This window comes from Melanerpes formicivorus, unplaced genomic scaffold (genome assembly GCF_026170545.1).
Source record: "Melanerpes formicivorus ecotype bairdi unplaced genomic scaffold, bMelFor1.0.p_v2 SCAF_45, whole genome shotgun sequence".
NCBI lineage: Eukaryota > Metazoa > Chordata > Aves > Piciformes > Picidae > Melanerpes > Melanerpes formicivorus.
In genome coordinates, this window is record NW_027142397.1 from 5,511,172 (window position 1) to 5,525,468 (window position 14,297).

A 14,297-nucleotide genomic window follows, 5' to 3' on the forward strand; every position below is an offset into this window, starting at 1 on the left:
ACCCACCAGGACTCTCCCCCTCCCTCCTCCTCCTTCTCCTCACTTCACGACGGGAGGCGGGTGCAGGAGAAGGGGGGGCTAAAGAGGCTTCAATGCTGCGTGTGCCGGCCGCGGCCGGCAGGGGGCGCCCTCGGCCTGCCCTCCGGTGTCCGGTGGCGGAGCCTCGCACGGCACTGACGTCAGGGCTGGAGCGGAGCTGCTGCTGCCGCGCGCTCGCCGCTTATTTGAGGCGCGGGGCGGGCGGGCGCGCGTGCCCCCGCCGCGCCGGAACCGCGGGCCCGCAGGCGGCGGCGGCCACGGCCCCGTCCCGGCCCCTCCCGCCGTTCCTTCCCCCCCACCCCGCCCCGCTCGCACCATGCGAAGCGCCCGGGCGCTGCTGCTCGCTCTCGCCCTCCGGGTTTACGCGTTGGATACCGAGACACCCGCCGGTAAGAACGGGAAAAGGAGAGGGAGTTGTGTGTGTGCTTGAGACGAAGGGGTTTATTGCTTTGTGGGGTTTGCACCACTGATGGGGCAAAGAGGGCTCCGGTAGTCCGCGGTGTGTTTGGTGGCTCTTGCCTGTCCCGCCGCCGCCGCCGCGGTTTCCTCCGTTGAGACCGTCGAGTTCGGGACGCCGGTGGCCGGAGCTTACCGGAGCGCTCCACTGGATCCTCGTACCCTGAGTCTTCACGGCTGGAGCTCATCGTAGCCATGGCATCTCTCCCCGGTACCCGGTCTACCTTCATTCTCCCCTCCCGATGTATCCCCGGGAAGGAGAACTTAATCCCGGAGGTGGCGGCGGCGACGACTTCGTTTCCAGAGAGAAGCCCTGCCCAGGGTTTAGTAGCTCGGGCGAGAAGCGACCGGGGGACCGGGCGCTCTGGGGACGGGCAGACCGGGGAGCGCCGTCGGCAGCTCTGCCGTGCAGGAGGCGGTGCAGCCCTGCTGCAGCCTCGGGTGAAGACCGGCGGATCCGAGTTCTTGATTTACAAGCTCCCGTATGTACGGGCTGGAGGGGTTCGAGGACCCTTTGGGAGGAACAGGTGGTGACCGGGGCCGTTCTCCGGTTGCGGCGGCCCCCGTCACGGAGCTATAATTAGAGTTTCACCCACATCGATCCTGTCATATAGATATATATATATTTAACTTATTTTATTGATTTTTGAGCTTTTGTTCTGCCATTCCCTTGAGAGCTTCAGCGCTAAGCTCTGTCCCTCCCTCACCCCCTCCGGGAAGGAGCATAGCCCCGACCCTGCAAGCAGGGGCTGAAGGCAGAAGGGAGGTTTGGGGGGGGGACGACAGCACACAACTCACTCCCCATTTCTTTCGGGAGAGGCAGGAGCAGGGTTTGAGTGCTGGGTGATTTGGGGGTTCTTGGGGGCTGCAAATGCCTTTTGCAAGGGAAACTGAGGCACAAAGGGAGGAGGGAGCTGGTGCTTTGCTCTGCGGGGGCCCCAGTGCTGCAGCCCCCAGCTCCTGGCTGATGCTCTGGGCATGAACAGTTTTTAAAATGTTATTATAATGTTTTTGGGTTTTTTTTTTCCCTGGTTCTTGATTTTTTTTTTTTTTTTTACCTTCACCTGGATGCAGTCCCTGTGTTGGTGCATTGATATTTTATTTTTTTTTTCCCCCTGGGTAGTGGCTTCTCTCCAAAATTATAAATAGTGACACCCATCAGCAGAAAGCTCAATACAGCTGCCCCGGAGGGGGTGGGCGATGGATGGAGGGCTGGATGGATGTGGGGACGCTGGATGGATGTGGGGACGCTGGATGGATGGATGCGGGGGGGGGGAATATAAAGCAGCTGAGTCTCTCCATAGCTCATGTGAAGTGGGCTAGATGGGGAGGGAATGGGCTTGTATTCTACTGGCGTAACTGGAAGGGGTCGTACTGGGGTGGGGGCAATGCTGATCTGTGCCCCAAGCAGCCCTGTGCTTCAGGACAGAGCAAGGAAGCAATGGGGAAATTGAGGCACGCAGCCAGTTGAGGAGCTCTGAGTCCACACCTCCAGAGGAAGGAGATTGTGCACAGCCCCCCTCCCTCGCCTCGGGTGTCAGAGAAGGGGTACTGAGCTTTGCTGCTCCCCAGTCCTCGGGTATCTGCCTTTCTCTGATGGCCATCAGGACTGAGCTGTCGCAGCCTGCGAGGGGCTAGAGGGGCACTGGTGGGGGTCCTAGTGCTGCTACTGGGGTTGGGGGGACGTTTTGAGAAGACTCCCTCTTCCAAGCAAACCCTTTGCCTTCCATGGGCTTCCTTCCCTGCAAGATGACATTTGCAAGGAGCAGGATTGAGCCCACCGGGGTGTAAATCAGGGGTGTGTTTACTCCAGCGTTTGCCCGGTAGATGCAGAGCAGGCTCAGCTCCGTGATGCAGCCGCGGGGGCTGGATTTGGATGGAGACAAGGGGTCTGCTGCCAGCCCCCCCGGCTCCATTGCAGGCTGCTTTTTGGGTTTTTTTTTTGCATGAATCCTCCTGCCGAGCGGATTTGCCTGGCTGTGGGGACGTTGCCTGGCTGTGGGGACATCACCCGGCTCGTCTCTGCCGGGCTCGGGGCTGTGCGGCAGCCGGGCTGTAAAAAAAGCTTTAAGCTGCTGCCTGTCACTGGAGACCCCGAAAGCAGTGACGGGCAGGACCAGCTGCTTGTCTCGGTGGGTGTTTGGAGGATGAGCGGTTGAAGGGTCCTAGGGTGATCCCTTCCATGAGTGGGAAAACTGAGGCACGGCGTGGCTGGGACCACCAGACCTCGATGAGCTGGGAGTGAAGCTGGGAGCCCCCGTGGCAGCCTCCCCACCGGCTTGGGATACACTTCGCTCTTTCCTGCAGCGGGCAAAGTTTTGCAGCTCATGAAGATTTCGCAGTGACTAAGCTGCTGGTGCCTGCCTGCGTTGGGCTTGTCGTGGAAGAAGGTTCTTGCCGAGCCTTCAAGCTGAGCGGTTCCCTGTGCTCTTTTGGTGTCAGCTGGCTGTGCTGGGGTCTTGCGAGTTGTCACCGGTGGGATTTGCCAACTCCATCTTTCCTCCCTGGGCTCTGTAATAAAGCACGGAGCCGTCCCCCTTGCTACAAGCCTTTGGCTGAGACCGGGCTGGATCGTCGGGGGCTCCGGGCTGACTCATGGAGCCCCGGGCTTTGCAAACTCAGCTCTTTCCTCCTTCTTTTGCCTTCCCCTGCTACGACAAGGAGCAACTCTGCTCCTCTGTTTTACCCACGCACCCCAAAACTGCAGCACTGAGTTGTTGTCCAGGTGCACCCCTGTGTCTCCGCCGTACTCCGGGGCTGTTTTCCGGCAGCGGGGACCCCCGCGGCGGCAGCTGCCAGCGCTGCGTGGCACTCCTGCCATCATGATGCGGAAGCTGTTTGCGCTTGGGCTTGGCTGTCAGCAGCGATCCAGCAAAGAAAATATTTGGGTTTGCAGCTTCCACTTAGGAGCTTAGTGCCACCAAGGAGCCCCAGACGGCTTAGTGGCATCACTGATGGCGTCAGGATTGCTTTGGGGGGAGCTTTGCGAGGGGTCGTTGCTCGTTGTGTTGGCTGAACCCTTCGCCGGGGGCCAGGCAGGGAGGGCTGGGGCCACCCAAGGGACTTGTCACTCCGCCTCCCCCCTCGCAGGCTGGCAGGGGGTAGCACGGGTGACCCTGACCCCGCGGTGGCTGTGTTGTCTCGGGCGAGTGAATGGGAACCGCTGAGCAGACGCTGTCCCCAGGGCTGGGATTGGGGTCGGGGAGCGGAACAAATCCGCCTGGCGTCCCTCGGCCGTTAACAGCAGCGTCTCCTGGGGTCAGAGGGGGGATGCTCGGAGAAGGGGCAGGGAGAGGGGGGTGCTGCATCTGTCATCCCAGCACAGGGCTTGGTGGGGGGGCGGTAGCTGGAGGCTGTCTTGGGGTGTTTCTGGGGACCAGGTCAGTGTTTTGTGCTGTCTGGGTGCTTGAGTGCCTGATCCTGCTCTTTGCCCGGGGTTACTTCCCTGCTTGTGATGGCCTCTCCCATGCCAGGGGAATTTTTTCTTCTCCTCACCCCACCTTCACCAAACACATATGTTCAAGAGCTTTGCCTTTTCCTTGCCAGCTCGTTCCAGGCTCAGATTTTATTATTTCCCCCCTGCCCTTCTTGCTTGTTCTGTGGTGCCAAGGAAGAATCTTCCCCTTGCTTGCTTCTACCTGTGTGTTTTTAATGCCCTGGGAGTGCCATGTCCTTTCCCAGAGCTCCCAGACAGTGCAAACACCACCCCCAGGCTCCTGTGCTGGGATGCTCCAGTAAATCCTGTTGATGTGCCCAAGCATGCCCAGGGCAGAGATTTCCTACTCCCAAGCCCTTGGCTTTCCAGTGTGGCCTCTCCACGCACTGGAGCAGGGTGGATCTTCACCTTCTGCGGGGGTGAAGCAGAATTTAGGGATGCTCCAAGTGATGCTGATGCTCCTGGATGGACCTGTCCCTCCGGCTCTGGCTCCGCAGCTCTGCGGTGGGGGGTGGCAGTGCCTGCTTTTTCCCTCCACCAAGACTTGCAGTTGCATTGGCTTCATTTTACCCTCTTCTCCTTGCTCCAAAACTCCTGTTTCATGGTTGTTTGTTTTCCTCTGGGCGCTTGGACCTGCCCTGGCCTCGGGAACAGGGATCCTGGTGAGTCACCTCCTGGCCAGCGCCGTGCATTTTTCCTTTTGTTATCCAAACTGAGACGAACCAGCCCCATTCCAGCTTCCCTGGGAGCTTTCCCAGAGCAGAGCCCAACACGAACAGGACCTCCAGGGGGAAGCAGGACGCCTCCTTGCAAACAAAGGCAGATGCTTGTTGGTGGCTTTGACCCCTGCCCTAGCTGTGACAACATCCCTGCTCCCTAGTGATGTTGGTTTTTCCCCTGACTGCATCCGGGATGGAGCTTTTCCGTCGCAATCAACCTCTGCAGAGGGGCCAAGAGTCTTGAGCGTCCCAAAACACCCTACAAAAATCCTCTCCTGGCTGCAACGTCCCCTGAGGGACTTGCTGCTTTGCTTTGGGCAAGTCGTGGAAGGGTTAAGATTGAGGGGTTGGTGAGGCAGAGGCAGGTAAATCCCTGCTGCATGCTTGGAGCTGGGAGGTAGCGCAGGCTCTGGAGAGCTTTATCAACACAGCCCTGCCATCTGCCTGCTTAAACCTCCATAAATAAGCTTTTTAATAATCTATTATTAACATGCACTATAATTGTCTTATTAGACATGTCTGGGAACCTTTAGTTACTGCGTGATTAAATGTCAAGATTCCCAAACCTCCTCCCCGACGACAGCTTGGGATTTGCTTTAGCTTTGCAGCATTCCCTGCTCCTGCTCTCCCGTTCCAGGCTGGAGACTTCTCACCTTGAACTTGGGGAAACTGAGGTGTTTTTTTTCTCCTCTCCAGACAAGGAGGGTTCCCAGCAATTAGCCCCTCCAGAGCTAATTGCCTCCTTGTTGGCAGCCTTAAAAATAAAGAAGTCCTGGCGATGGAGCTTTCGCTTTCCGCTGCAGGTGGCCTGGCAGAGGCTGCTGCTGCTGCTGCTGCTGCTTTCCCTGCGCCGGGCTGGATGCGGATGGGTGATGGGATGTGAGGGAGGGGGATGCCAGCTGGAGGGGTCCTGGGGACGTGGGACCCGCTCTTCCTCGCGGGATAAAGGGTGTTTTGGGGGGGAAGAGGAGGGCTGTGGAGCTGGTGGGTGCAGGAGGGACTTCCTAGCACGTTCTCAGGGCTGTTTTCTTTCCTGGGAGCAGCTTCTTCTACATCCTCTGCCTGGATCGAGAGCCAAAGCGCAGCTCTGCTCCAGCTGCTGGGAAGCAAAGGCACTCAGAGCTTCTGCCTGTGGGCACAGCCTTGTCCCCACAAGCTGCTGCTGGCACTGAGGTGGAGGTGTCACACACCAGAGCTGGGTCTGTGATTGTTTTTTTCAATTGGGAGTGGTGTTGCTGTTGCTGGGCAGTTTTTAGCTCCAGCTCACCCCCTGGCCCCTTTCCTGCTTCTCCAGGTCCTGCCTGGAGTGTCACAGCCCTAGCCTGCTGGTCACAGCCCATCTTCTGTCCCCTTTTGTTGGACCCCAAACTCCAGTGCTGTGGCTCTGCTCACTGCAGAACGGCACAGCTGCTGTTCCCCCCTTGCTGGGGGCTGCAGGTATGTGTGGGGGCCACTTCTGTGAGGTGACCAACACCCCCCACCTCCCCTATCCCTGCTCTATACCTGACAAACTTGCAGCTGGAAGGAGCCTCCTGACTGCCTTTGGCCATGCATTTGTTGTTTCCTGTCCTTTCTGTCCACAGAAGTGCTCCAGATGTTGACGCAACGGGAGCTGGGTGAGGCTTAGTGGGTCCTGCACCTGGCTTCCCCTCCCCAGCATCCTGCACTGGGTCTGGTGGTCCCAGCTTGGTGGGGGGTGTGTGTGTGTGGTGTTACTGGATTGTTCCATTGCTGATACAGGGAGTGAGGACATGCTGCTTGCTCTGCATCCCACTGCACTCCCATTTACCTGCCCACCCTGGGGGGAGCTCTGCCCATGGGAAAAAGCCCCCACAGCCCAGACAGGGCTGCAGTGGGGAGCAGAGCACTGCAGCCAGGGCTGTAGATGTGCTGCAGCCAGAGCAGCTCTGACTATCTTGGTCATACACTGTTGGGTTTTGGGGATTTGTTTTGACTTGCCTTGAAAAATCCTGGTGAATCACCCCAAACGGGGTCATTGTGCTGATGCTGCAGAGAGGCTGGCAGAGGGGCCGTCCCTCCTCTCTCTGAGGCTGTGCTGAGTGCTGGGCTCTGCCCCAGTGCGGTACCCACTGGGTGCCGGGGACCCCCTTGCTGTGGGGAGCTTTGTGGATAAGCCAGCAAACTGCTCTGACTTGCTGGCCCTCTGCCATAGAGCAGAGCTTCTTGACATCGTTAAGTTGATCAGGATCATGGGATGCAGTGGCTGGCTGGGGATGCTCCAAGCTCTCCCAGGACAGGACGAGGGGACAGGGACACCGATGACCTGATGTGTCTTAACGAGGCCACTGTCCCCACGGCCACTCTGGATGTGGAGAGAGCCATGGCAGCCCCTGGGCAGCTGAGCCTGGCCAGCGGCTTCCTGTGGAGACCTTCAGCCTAATTAACCCAATTAACCCAGCTGAGGATCAAGCACTGCTGTGGTCCAGCTAGCTGCACCCAGCAACCAGACCATCAACTGCTGGATGGGTCACTGGGAAGAGGATGTCACCCAGAGGACAATGTCACCGGGAGGTGAGCAGTGGCTAGTCTGGAAGAGGAGATGAAACGTTTCTGCTGCAGCTGAGCCCTCCCCCGGTGCCAGGGGCTCCTCTTTGGGGCACTGCCTGGGAGTCTTCCTGCTGTCCTACAGGAGCTGTGGAAATGGCTTTTTCTCTGCTGGGCTGGAGGGGATGGAGCATCGAGGCTGCTTGTGGAGAAATGGACTCTGGAGAAGCTGCATTTCCTTGCTTGGATGGATTTGGAGGTGTCAGTGGAGCTGCTGGGGGTTTGGAGATGCTCTGCAGGTCTCCTTGAGGGGCAGCCCCCTTCCTGAACTGTGCTGCATGGCCTTGGTGCCTCGATTCCCCCTTGAGCTGTGATGGTGGAGGCTTCAACAGCAAGATTTTGAAACCCAGGCAGCAAGTCCAGGCAGATCCACCAAAGGATGATGCCTCCTGAAGCCCTTTCCCTGCTGCTGGCAGCCCACCCATGAGGACAAGGACCTGTCATGGGGCAGGGCAGCCCCACACATCCTTGAGTGCCAGGTCCCAGGTCATGCAAAGCTCCAGCCCCCTTGGCAGGGGTTTGCTGCCCCACCAGCAGAGGCACTTCACACTGTGGTTAGCAGAGGAAATGCTCTTGGCATCATCCCTGGGCTGGTGGAATGAGCAGATCTGGGTGATCCCTGTTCACCACTGGGACATCTGGGGCTGTGCTTGTAGTGACAATGGCTCACTTGCCTCCATACCTGATGGAGGTGGGTGCTGGAGCTTTCCAGTGGCCTTTTGGGGAAGGAGCAGCTCAGGGGTGACTTTTGAAGCCCTCCAGGTGTGGGGCAGGCTCTGATCTCTCCTCAGGGGGGTGGGGACATGGTGCAGGTTTGACCACTGCCCAGCCAGGTCTTCCCCCAAGGGCTCTCCAGTTTCTGCTTGGTTTGGGCTGTATTTTCAGCTGTCTGCTGAGTGATAACATCCATTGATTTTCTGCAGCCAGCAGTCAGCTGGCTTTCCATGGATTATAACAATATCAGCCTGAAGCAGCACACCTCCTCCTTAGGCTGGCTCTCTCCTCATTAGCTGAACTCTTTATTTAGTAGCTCACCTGGGCCCCTGTCTGGGGAGGTGCTGCTCACCATGCCCAGCTCCACACAGTGTTCTCAGTGCAAGGGGCCATCTCCTGCCTTTCTTCCTGTGGGATGGCTGAGCTCTGCTGCTTGGGCTGCACTCAGGGATGGGAGCTGGGTCCTGACTGGGGCAGGCTGTGTGCAGGGAGGGGTTGCAGGGGTCTTGCAGAATCCCAGCATGGTGGAGTCTGGAAAGGACCTCTGAAGATCGAGTCCAGTCCCCCAGCTAGAGTAGCTTCACCTAGAGATATCACACAGGGTCACAATGTTCAGGTGTGTTTGGAATCTCTCCACAGGAGGGGACTCCACAGCCTCTCTGGGCAGCCTGCTCCAGGGCTCCAGCACCCTCACAACAAAGAAGTTTCTCCTCCTGGGTTCCAGTTTGTGCCCATTGCACCTTGTCCTGTCACTGGGCATTACTGAGAAGAGTCTGGCCCCATCCTCTTGTCCCCCACTCTTTAGCTCTTGCTGAGCATTGCTCAGCTCCCCTCTGGGGCTGCTCTTCTCCAGGCTCAGCAGCCCCAAGGCTCTCAGCCTTTCCTCCTCACAGACATGCTCTGGGCCCCTGAGCATCTTAGTGGCCTCTGTTGGACTCCTTCCAGTAGTTCCATGTCCTTCTTAAACTGGGGAACCCACAACTGGACACAGTACAGCCTGGAGCAGTGGGGTCTTCTGTGCTGAGAGCTGTTGGGGGGGGTGTAATTCTGGGGGCTTCTGCAGGGGATGCTGCAGGTGAGTCCCTCTGCCCAGGGTGTGGCACTGCTCACTGCTTGGAAGCTGTTTTCCTTTTCCTGGAGCTGGATGGAGGGTCCTGAGCCTTCCTGTGGGGAATGTGTGGGTGGGTGCTGCATCCCAGGGGCCTGCTGAAAATCCAGCTTTGGTAGGTGTATGTTTCAGGCTCAGATGGAGGGCAACACCTGAATGGAGGGGTATGGATCCTGGACAGGGAGATTGGGGTGCTGCAGTGGGGCTGGGGAGCAGGTCCCCATGGGAACGACAAGGGAGGAGAGAAGGAAGGAGTTGGGATGCTTCATGGGCTGTCTGTGAACCCACTCTGTACTCTGTTAGTGCTGGCTGTGAATCCATCCTGCATCCCTGCTGGCCAGCACCATCCACGGGTCCATTCTGCATCCCTGCTGGCCAGCACCATCCACGGGTCCCATCCTGCATCCCTGCTGGCCAGCACCATCCACGGGTCCCATCCTGCATCCCTGCTGGCCAGCACCATCAGTGTTTCCCATCCTGCATCCCTGCTGGCTAGCACCATCCATGGATCCATCCTACATCCCTGAATCCATCCTGCATCCCTGATGCCAGCTGTGAGTTCATCTTGTGTGAGCCAGCTCAGGGGTTTGGTGCTGGATGTGGCTTCAAACCCAGTGCTCCATGCACTGCCTCTGCCAGGTCTCAGCACCGTGGTGCTCCTGCCTGCTCCCCCTTGGAGCTGGAGAGGGGCAGGGTTGGGGGGGGGGAAAGCTGCCTGCATCTCAGCTGAGGCTTTTATAGACCCTGTGAAAATAGAGGCAGCAGGGAGGGACTTGGAGCAGCTTTGCAGAGAAAGAAAGGAAGTGTGCTGGGTTTCTTTGAGCGTTTGCAGAGCGAGCCCAGGGCCTGGCAGCCAGCGGCGGTGGAGGGCAGGTATTGAAAGCAATAAATAAGCTGTTGAGGAAAGGCAGCTGCAGGCTGCTGCTGGGGCTCTGGATTTACAACCTGCCGTCCCCAAGTGCTGCCTGCTCTGAGACCTGCACCTGGGGACCTGAGGAAATGATCTCCCTGGTTAAATGAGCCTCTGGGAGCGCTGCGGGGTGCTGCTGGAGACCTTGAGAGGAGTTTGCTGGAGCTGCTGGATTTTGCAGGGGTGGGGGGGTGGAGGAATGTGGATGGATGCATGCATGCACAGGCCAGCACTGGCCAGGAATGCTTGAGCCCAGCTTGGGGACTGGTAAAAACACATCTGCTGATGGATTTGATTTTTCTGGGGGGGTTGTATCCTAAACTTTGTCTGGCTGAAGGGTGCCTGGCTTGGTCCAGCACACTTTGCAGGACCATGATGTGGACCCCTTGTGCCCAGGACTCCTTTTTCTTCCCCCACAGAGGATTCTTGTGCCTTTAAACTCCTGACTGATGCTGTTTCCCCACCATCTACCAGCAGAGGGTTTGGCTGAGCCCTTGCCTCTCAGTGCTGGCAGCGTGGTGATTGATTTCCCCACGTCACCACCTGAAAACCTCGCTGTCAGTCTTCCCACACTGCTTCTCCCGGCGCACCGGCAGGAGGATGACATCAGCCTGCATTTTGCATTACAGCCAGACGTGCTGCTGCTCTGCCCTGACCTTACTCCCTGCTCCTCTTCCTCCCACTCTGGTTTTTCCTGAGCCTGGGAAGTGGATGCTGGGCACGGTGGGGACCGTGTGGCTCTGTCGCCAGCTGGTCTTGCCACGCGAGGGCTCTTAGGCAGCACAAGCAGCTCTGCTCTGTGCCTGGAGAGGCCATAAATAACCTGACTGAGCTGTGTCCCCGAGGCCACCAGTGCTGGCATGTGCTCCATCATGGGAGGGTGACCTGCAGGCATGCTTTGCTCCTGCATCCCTCACTCCTGAGAGGTGAGACCTGCAGGGAGAGAGCTTGGGGGAGACTGAAGGTTTCACCTGTCCTTATCCCCTGGTTTGGAAACTTGGCCATTCCCATGATTTCTGGGGTTGGAGCCCCTCCTGGGCTGTGTCCTGGGGCAGCTTTCTCAGGCAAGGAGGCATCTCCATATCCTCAGGGATGCCCCAAAAGCAGCATTTCACCCCCAAGGATCACAGTCCTGGTGTCTCTGTGTCCATGGGCATGCAAGGTGGATTGCCTTCAGCAGGGCCTTGGGGACCTGATGGTAATAAAGGAGCTGGGGGTGAGGGATGAGAAATGAGCTTTTTTCCCCTGCTCCTTTTTCCCCAATCTATTTCTGTCCCTCTCCCCCCCGCCAAAGGAGCCAACTCCATAACCCAGGAGCTGTAATTGCACAGCGAGCGATCGATAGCAGCAGGATGGAGGCTTCCAAAGACCTGCCTTGGTTTAGCTTCCTCTGGAGGCCAAGAGGCAGCCCTGACAATGTTGATTAAGTGCTGGTTGATTATTGAAACACTTGTGTTGCAGGTTAGTGGCCTCCTGGCCTGGGAGCTTGAGTCTGATCCTGTGCTGCAAGACCTCTCCCTGCCTAGATATAAATAAAGGAGGAATGATGCTGGTCCTTCCCCTGGGAGCACCATAGGAGCCAGGCATTGTACAGGGACAGGGCTTGGGTGGGGTCTTAAATACACCCTGTTGTGGGACTGAAACAACCCAGGTTCTGCCCCACAGCATCACTGTAAAGCAGCTGGGGAACTGAAATGGTTGCACCCACACTGGGGTGATGCAGCACCCTGGTCCCTTTGGTGCTGATCCCCCACCAGGAGCTGCTTTGGAGAGAAAAGGAGGTGCAGTTTGCAGCAGGGTTTGCCCCAAGGAAGGACTTGGGCTGTCAGGATAGATTATTCCTCTTTTAAATACATCTTTGAATAGTGAGTTCAGTTTTGGGCCACTCACTGCAGGAAAGGGATTGAGTGTGTCCAGAGAAGGGCAATGAAGCTGGGGAAGGGTCTGGAGAACAGGGCTGGTGAGGAGCACCTGAGGGAATTGGAGTTGTTTAGGCTGGAGGAAAGGAGGCTGAGAAGAGACTTCATTGTTCTCTACAACTCCCTGAAAGGAGGTTGGAGCCAGGTGGGGGTTGGTCTCCCTAGTAACAAGTGCTGGGATGAGAGGAAATGGCCTCAGGTTGCACCAGGGGAGGTTTAATTTGAACATCAGGAGAAATTTCTTTTCCAAAAGGGTTGTAAAGGCCTGGCCCAGGCTGCCCAGGGCAGTGGTGGAGTCTCCATCCCTGGAGGTGTTGAAGGTGTACATAAAGAAAGGCTGGGGAAGGACTTCTCAGGATCTCAGGTAGTGATAGGACTAGGGGGAATGGAATGAAGCTGGAGGTGGGGAGATTCAGGCTGGAGGTGAGGAGGAAGTTCTCCACCATGAGAGTGGTGAAGCCCTGGAATGGGTTGTCCAGGGAGGTGGTTGGGGCACTGTCCCTGGAGGCGTTTAAGCCCAGGCTGGCTGAGGCTCTGGCCAGCCTGATCTAGTGTGGGGTGTCCCTGCCCATGGCAGGGGGGTTGGAACTACATGATCCTTGTGGTCCCTTCCAACCCTGACTGATACAATGATACTATGATACGGCCCTCTGGGAGGTGGTTTAGTGGCCATGGTGGTGCTCATGGTGATGGTTGCACTTTTCCAACCAAAACCAATTCCCTGGAGACCTGCAGGTAAAAACCATCAAGAGCCTTTAACAGACCAAGTACAGAGCCAACCCCAACAGAGATCTATTCCTACTGTGGCTGCTGGTAGATGCTTTTTGCTCTCTCAGTCCTGTGCTTTCCAAACACTGAGGTTATCAGACATAAGTGACTTATTATGCAAATCCTCTGTCTTAATATCTGGCTGCTCTCTCCCTGGAATTGCATTGGCCAAGCCCTGTGTGTTACTGGAGCTGCTAATGTTTACACATTAGCTTCTCTGGCTAATGTACAAGGCTTCAAGTTGCAAATTGATGTTTCTTACAGCTGAGCAAATTCTCTCTCTTTTTTTTCCCCCCCCTTCCCCCCTTCTCCCCCCCTCCCCTTTTGCTATTAAATGCAATACTTAAAATGATTTGGGAGAAGCAAAAACAAATGACTGGTGAGAATTTTAATGGAGCTGCTTTCCATATTCTTCTAATCAGCTTTTATCAGGGCCAGGAAATCAAGGGATATTCTTTGGAAATTACTCTGTTTTGTAGAAGTGGGGAAATAGCAGGGAGCAGGGAAGGAGGGGGGTGAGGGGTGGGTTGTTGTCATCTCCAGTTTGTGGTGTGCACCAAAACCTTGTAGGTGCCTCTTTGTGCTTGTGCCCTAATGTCACCTGAGTGGGCAAAGTGAAGCTTGGGGATTTAGCTCCCCTTAGCCTGGGCTAGAAGAGGTTTTCCTGCTGTTGAGACTTAATTCCTGAGGTGTTTTGGCTTGGCTGTGGTGCTGCTGGTGTCCACTGGAGTGAGGTGGTTGAATGCTGTGATGCAGGGACCCACTCTGCTTCTTGCTTTTCCTGCTCAGTGCTCCGGCCCCCTGAACAAGTCCTGGACCCCTGTAGCATCATTCTCTGTGGAATCTGAGCTGCCCCCAAGATAGAAGTGGGATTTGTGATCCCTTGTCCTTTAAAGACAGAATCCCAGATTGGTTTGGGTTCAAGAGACCTCTGAAGCTCATCCAGTCCAATCCCCCTGCAGTCAGCAGGGACATTTGCAACTAGGGCAGGTTGCTCAGAGCCCCTAACAGCCTGACCTGGAATGGTTCCAGGAATGGGGAATCTCCCATCCCTCTGGGACAGGCTCTCAGCACCCTCAGTGTCAAACATTTCTTTCTGCCATCTACTCTAAATCTCCCTCTTTTAGTTTTAAACCATCCCAGGGGACGATTCTGGGCTGTTGGTGTAATGGGACTGCAGCAGCTTGCCCCTGTGCCTCAGTTCCCCCATTTGCAGCAGTGGTGCCATTAAGCAATTATCCTCTGGGAAGAACTTGATTCTTCAGTGCAGAAGAGGAGCATCTTTCTCATGCATTGTAGAGGAGAGGTCTGGGGTCTGATAGTCCAGGCCTGTGTGACTGTGTGGCCTCTGGCTCCATCCCTGCTCCCAGGAAGCAGTGAAAACTCTGGATTTGGGAGAGAGGAATTCTGCTCACTGCCTTGCCCCACCTTGATGTGTTGGGATGTTGATGGTTATGGGTTGTAGCCCTCTTTTGCTGCACAGGGTGCTTGCGTGCAACCACTTGGCTGCTGGGGTGAGGTAGCAGCATGTCCTAAGGGTACCTGAATGCTCATTTCCTGCTCATTACTTGGGATGAGGGGCAGGAGCTGCTGGAGGGGAAACAGGGATGAAAAATTCATCCTGAGTCCAGAAAGTCTCTTGTTTTAGCTTTCCTGCCCAGTT

General features: G+C 56.7%; 1 protein-coding gene across 4 annotated transcripts in view; it reads left to right on the top strand.

Moving 5' to 3' along the window:
* The first annotated feature begins 339 nt into the window (after positions 1-339).
* PTPRU (protein tyrosine phosphatase receptor type U) overlaps positions 340-14,297 on the top strand; it is a 73,569-nt gene continuing 59,611 nt past the window's right edge. For all 4 annotated transcript variants that reach the window (XM_068159404.1, XM_068159405.1, XM_068159406.1 and 1 more), the window contains exon 1: positions 340-428. In XM_068159404.1, the coding sequence (XP_068015505.1) occupies positions 356-428 (73 nt within the window). In that variant the 5' untranslated portion in view covers positions 340-355. The remainder of the gene's footprint in view (positions 429-14,297) is intronic.